This window comes from Leopardus geoffroyi, chromosome C3 (genome assembly GCF_018350155.1).
Source record: "Leopardus geoffroyi isolate Oge1 chromosome C3, O.geoffroyi_Oge1_pat1.0, whole genome shotgun sequence".
Lineage (NCBI taxonomy): Eukaryota > Metazoa > Chordata > Mammalia > Carnivora > Felidae > Leopardus > Leopardus geoffroyi.
The window spans coordinates 57,101,536-57,107,683 of record NC_059338.1 but is presented as its reverse complement, the minus strand read 5'-3'; the positions used below and the strand labels follow the sequence as shown (position 1 = coordinate 57,107,683).

Here is a 6,148-nt window from a genome sequence, read left to right as displayed (position 1 = left end):
AGCGGCCGTCACAATGTCCCAGCCAGGCCTGCCAGATCAGGTCATTTATCATAAGGATCCAAGAGCCTGAATATTTATGTGGAAATCTCCGTATTTTTCAGTGCTGGCTCGAATGTGTTTAAACCTGTATGGGCCAAATAACACACGTTTGAAAAATCTGTGGCAGTCAGTCTGCAGTTCTGGCTTTACCGTAATAGAAAAAATAAAACATAAAAAGAGTTCTTACTAACTCTGGTGGACGTGGTAAGAAGTTGCCAGTTCTAAATAACATGGCCAAAAATTCTACAGAGACCTTTAAAAATTTCAGTTTAAAAATTGCACCCTTTGAACAAACACACACCCAACAATCATTATACATAGACCCTCTAGATTTTTTTGTTCCACTTTAGAGAAGTTCCACACAACACTTTCTGTGTTACCAAAGTATGAGGGGCTGCTGAAGACACGTCTAAAACAGAGAATTCCAAGTGCCTACAGACCCACACACATCGTTATATAAAGAACACAACATGGACAAAGCTAAAACTATCTAAAATTGAAACTGTTCAAAAATCCAAGAATACTTCTGAGGATAAGAACGAAGTCGTCATTGTAACAAATCCACTGGACTCCTCCCTATTCTGCAGTTGACCTTAACAACAGCAGGGGGATAAACAGTATTAAAAATGCCAAGTATCCGAACTATGTGTAACGCCCACCTTTCTACCGGGACTACAAATAAAGTGTCTACGCGGGCCCACGGAGAAAACCAGCTCCCGTTAACTCCCCTGTTCTGGAGACGGCATGATACCTGTGACAACACCCCTGCTGAACAGCGAAGGTCACGTTGAGTAGTTGGATGTTGCCCCTCTCCTCTAGGACACAGTTAATGGGTCAGGTGCCTACCCTGGGCCAAAGGGCAGTCAATTCACACATTAGCCATCTCTAGGACCCCCGGCCAGGTCTTTATCTGCCTCGGGAATCTGAACGCGCAAGACATATTTCTATTTGCTGAAGGTAAAAGGATGCCATGAGGTGGAGTCAGGGCCATGGCCGGCCAAAGCCACAAAGAAGCAGAAACTTGGCAAGCACAGAGGAAGGCAGCTGGCAGAAGGAAGAGCAAACACTGGGAGTAGCTTCGTCAGATCTGCAGGGGTGCATTACTACCCTCCATCTCGAGGCTTCCAGAAGCCCAGCTGGAAATGCACTTCCTCACCGCCACATGGACAGCCTTACAACCAGGGCTGGCATGAGGGGGCAGCTTGAGAGGTCCATGTTCTTTGACCCCAGCTGCCATTTCATCAGCAGAAAATGCCTACTTCTCTAGAACTCCTCTGTGAGAACGGAGGCATTAGTCAGAGAAGTGTTACTTTGAAGAGTGTGTAACGGAGGCCAGTCTAACTTCCTTCTCTCTTAGCCGCAAAATACAGCTTTTCAAAACCAACACGGGGAACTGCAAGAAAATGAAAATCCTCTTGGGAGGAAAGCACGGTGTTCGTGTAGTTTTAGCATTCGTCCTCAAAGGAGATAAGACGGCCACCAGGATGCAGGGGCGGTGCTCTGGCTGACTGAATGGCACTCAGCAGAGGCACAGCAAGGGACATATAGTTTACTTAGTCATTTCTCAATAGCAAACTACGTCGTTGCCAGAACACTGGGCCCAACAACACCTAGAGTTAGGAAAGCTTTAAGCGGTTAAAACCAGTTTTTCTTAGCAGTGGATACATTGGGTCTAAGACCCCAAGAAATACAACTTAAAAAAAAGAAAGGGGGGACGCCTGACGGGCTCAGTCGGTTAAACTTCTGACTCCTGGTTTCAGCTCAGGTCATGGATCTCATGGTTTGTGGGACCGAGGCCATGTCAGGCTCTGCGCTGACAGCACGGGGCCTGCTTGGGATTCTCTCTCCCTCTCTCTGCCCCTTTGCTGCTCGCGCTCGCACTCTCTCTCTCTCTCTCTCTGAAAATCGACAAACATTAAAAACAAGAAAAGAGAAAGAAAAGAAAAAAGGCAAGACGAGACTCCCTTTCTTGGGACAAAGGCTGCCATTTTACTGTTTTGAAAGCGTGATTAACGTGGACAGAAGTCTTCCCACGTCAGGACTGCAATGCTCACAGAAGAGTAGGATTACAGCCTAAGCGCAGGGCAAACTTCATCAGGTGGCAACAAAAAGATGTGCTGTTGTCTGCTTTGAAGTCAAGAAGTCACGAGAAAAAAAAAGTTACAAGAAGACAGAAAAGGAGAGCATGGATATTCTGCAGAATTTACCATCCCCTCTCTCTATAATATGTTGGGTCGGCAAGGTCTGCTCTTGAAACATGGGTTCACCTACCTTCCTCTACCCTTTGGCTTCCTTGGGCAGCACATCACATTTCTGGGCCACCTGTGGATTATGCAAGCGCTTGTCTAGGTCACCGGGCAACTCCTACTAAGAAATCGATGTCATCTGGGGAACTCTCTCTCCCTCTGTTCTTCCACAGCAATTAATCGAGATGATCTTGGTTCTAGCTCTCTTAGCTTGGAGGTTCCAAAGATAAAGGCTTGCATCGTGAGTTCTAAGGACGCCCTATACTCATCGATACTTTGTTATCTGGTGCTAACATTACTCGGACCCTTTGCTGTGATCTGTTTCAAGTACACGTTCCCTGTAATGAACTCAGTCCAGCATTGCTAGCTGACCAGCAATACGTAAAGACGCCTTTACGGACCAAAACAAGTAAGTATGATTTCAGCTAGGATTTGAAATGTTACGTGGGTACGCACACAGGTCCTTAAAAACAGCAGTAACGGTGATTCCAGAATTCAGGACCCGACTCAGTATTCACATGGTTTCCTAAACACGCTCTTCCGAGAAATGTTTCATCTTTATTCTAAAAAAAAAAAAAAAAAAAAGGCACTAGGCAAGGACAGAGCCGGCTGGGCCTCTGGGGGCCCGGCACTCGTCTTGGAGAAGGAACGCAGGCGGTTTCCCGGCGCGGGCGCGACCCCCGGCTCCCACCGCTCCGGTGGCACCGCGCACACTTGCCCGACCCGCGGCGGGGAGGGCTGCCCGGGGGCCAGCGGGGTCCCACCGCGACCCGGCTCGGGGTGGGCGGGGACGGCGCTCCCGCTCGCTGGCCCCTCACCTTCCACACCTGCCCGCGAGGCCCGGCTCCGCGGCTTCTTTCGCTGGCTCCGGCCGCCAGCAACGCGCCGGGCGGGGGTCGCCCCCGAAGCCCAGAGGCGAAGGGCGCCCCGCACCAAGCAGGGGGAGGCTGCGCGGAGGCGGAGGGCACAGCTCAACCGGCAGCGGCGCCGCGCCGAGCGCGGACCCGCGAGCGGGGCGCGCGCCCACCGTCTCCGCGCCCGGCCCGGCCCCTCCCCCGCGGCCCGGTCCCGCACGGACGGAGGACGCGGCGCAGGGCTCCCTGTTACCTGCGGGAGGCCGGCGGGGGAGGCGGCCGAGGGTCTTGGCTCCGGTCCCCTCTTCGCCCCCTGTTGACACCAGCCACCCTCGCCTACCCTGTGAGGCTGTGGCCACTACACCCACAAATCTTCGGGGGGTATGCTCCCTCCGACACCATAGAGACGGGTCCGGAAACCGGACAGAACGCCAGCCTTCAGCCCTCCGACGCCACCACTGAGGCGAACGAACCCGGAACCGAGAGAGAGAGAGGCGGCACAGGTGACGCTCAGGCCGGCGCCATCTTGAGTGTGGGCGCCGGTGCCGGTCGGCACTTCGCGCCCAGCTCCCAGCGGCCTGGCTGGTTTGTGAAGGTGTCTCCTCTCTTGGCGTTTGAGTTGAACTCGCGGGTTTGTCTTGATTTTAAGTCTTAGGCTTTTAGCCGCGCGGTTTTAATTTGACACCCGCCCGAATCCAAAATGGCCACCGCCGCCTCCAACAAATAGTAAAGGGGCTGGTCGCAGAAAAGAAGTATGGAAATTGGCCTGGACTTTTAGGAGAGTGACGTCACTCACCCCCGCAGCCGCGATTGGTTGCGCCGCGTGGGCTGAAGTCGTGCGGAACTGCGGCTGAAGCTGGCGGAGGTGATGGTGGTTCAAGCTTAAACCTTTGAGTCGGGAAGTTCGAAGTTACGCTTAATTCAGCGTACATTGGGCTTAATCATGTTAATAGTACCTGTTAATGGTTTCTACTTAATAGGATTCTGTGTGTGTTTCCCTGTTCTCATCTGTATGATCGCAGTAGTGGCAGCCATCACTACTGCTTAATACAACCTCACAGTTGACAGCTGACCTCAATAATTTGATCATCCAAAACTTGTAGTTTCTTTCTGGGAGCTGAAAGTTTCTGGTCGCTGAAAAGGTTTAAGATGGATAAGGACACCATAATTTCCTCCTGAGGTTAAAAGAAAGCAACTAAGCCTACTTTTGCTCCATATTCAGAAATGTATTAAACGCATGTTTATTGGGAGGTAGGCACATATAGTATTTAATCTGCCGGATAAGCTTGACAATGGCTGAGCTGTCTATTCTGGGTCAGCACTGGCCTATAGAAACTGAATTCAAGCCACATATTAACTTCGCTAGAAGCCACCTTAAAAACTTTTCATCTTTTTAAAACTTTTTAATCTTTAAAGATTTAAGTCTTTAAAACTTTTAAATCGTTTACTAAAGAAAAGAAGATGAGGTGAAGTTAATTTTAATATATCTAAACACAGTATATCCGGAAGATTGTCATTTAAATATGCATTCAATAGTAAAAAAAAAAAAAAAATACTGTGTTACTGACATTTTTTGTACTGTCTTCAAAATCTGCTATGTATATTTTACAATTTGGACTAACCATATTTTAATGCTCAGTAGTCACCTGTGGGTAGTGACCATCATTTTGGAGAATACAGCCCGAGGCCGTGTGACCCACCACCTTGCACTAGAAAGTTGAGAGGCAGAAATGGGTTCACCTACCTCCCTCCACCCTTTGGCTTCCTTGGGCAGCACATCACATTTCTGGGCCACCTGTGGATGATGCCACATAGTCACCATCTGACAACCAGAGATCTTACAGACCAGTGGTAGAGCCAGCACCATTAGGGATGCAGCCTCAAATGGAATCTCCGAAGGCTGAGGACACCTCGAATTTTTAGACCCTGTTCATTCAGATGTGGAGGGCATTTTCTAAAATATTTTAAACAATTCACCCAGCTTGAATTCTTTTGAGAGCCCATTTCTACTAGTCATCATGATAATTAATAAGTTGTTACTTTTGCCAATAAATACTCACTTCTGACACTCATCGTGATAATTAGCAAAGCATCCAGTGCCATCAGCGATCCAGTTGGCTAAAGTGTTTGTAGCTCCATCTCTGGAATGTAGCCTTTCTGGAATGATTCCAGCTAGCAACCTCTGGAGTGTAGATTCCTGATTACTAGAATGCTGCGTCTAGGGCATAGCTTCAACCAATTAACCCACGCAGAATATTCCACTGTCAATGCGGAAATAATTTAAATCGCCAACAAACATCATGACACCCATGCTTTAAGGAATATTGGCATCGCTTTGGAAACTGTGAACACTATACAAGTGTTGCAAAACTTAAACTTCATGTTGTTACACACTAATATTTATTCCACAAATATTTAACATATACCTTTTCTGTGTCATGTACTATGCTGACCACTAAGAAGGAAGAAGACACAATCATTGCAAAAACGTGGGTTCAAGGGGCCCAAATAAAACTTTTTTTTTTTTCCTTTTTAAGTGATTGAGGATGTGCGAGTAGCTTAATGCTAGAAAAGTTATCTTAGTTTTGCAAAGTTCCCTGCCCCGGCTTCAGTATGTAAGTTTCAAGCTACTGTTGTGTGAGGCTAGATAGGAACTAAATGACTCTACACTTCCTTGATTCCTCTAAGGTTTTCCTGACAGTTGCTCCTTGTTTACTTACTCAGTACAGCAAATACTTTATTTTTTTCTAATGTTTATTTATTTATTTTTGAGAGAGAGAGAGAGAGAGAGAGAGCACGCGCACAAGTAGGGTAGAGGCAGAGAGAGAGAAAGAGAGGGAGACACAGAATCTGAAGCAGGCTCCAAGATGCAGGGCTTGAACCCACAAACCATGAGATCATGACCTGAGCTGAAGTTGTATGCTCAACTTACTGAGCCACCCAGGCGCCCCCAGCAAATACTTTATAAATGCTCATGGTGTATCAACCTCTGCTGTAAAGACTGAGGAA

At 48.1% G+C, this 6,148-nt stretch overlaps 1 protein-coding gene across 12 annotated transcripts in view; it reads right to left on the bottom strand.

The window, feature by feature from the left end:
- SCYL3 (SCY1 like pseudokinase 3) overlaps nt 1-3,590 on the bottom strand; it is a 41,995-nt gene extending 38,405 nt beyond the window's left edge. For 3 of the 12 annotated variants that reach the window (XM_045452982.1, XM_045452972.1, XM_045452983.1), the window contains exons 1-2: nt 3,393-3,506; nt 2,311-2,848 (exon numbers count right to left, since the gene is read on the bottom strand). Coding sequence is in view for 1 of the 12 variants with exons in the window: in XM_045452972.1 (XP_045308928.1) it covers nt 2,311-2,345 (35 nt within the window). In the remaining 11 variants the exon portion in view is untranslated. Of the gene's footprint in view, nt 1-2,310; nt 2,849-3,392 lie in introns of all 12 variants that reach the window. The other 9 variants (XM_045452979.1, XM_045452981.1, XM_045452975.1 and 6 more) reach the window with 7 other exon arrangements.
- Between the last annotated feature and the right edge of the window lie 2,558 nt (nt 3,591-6,148).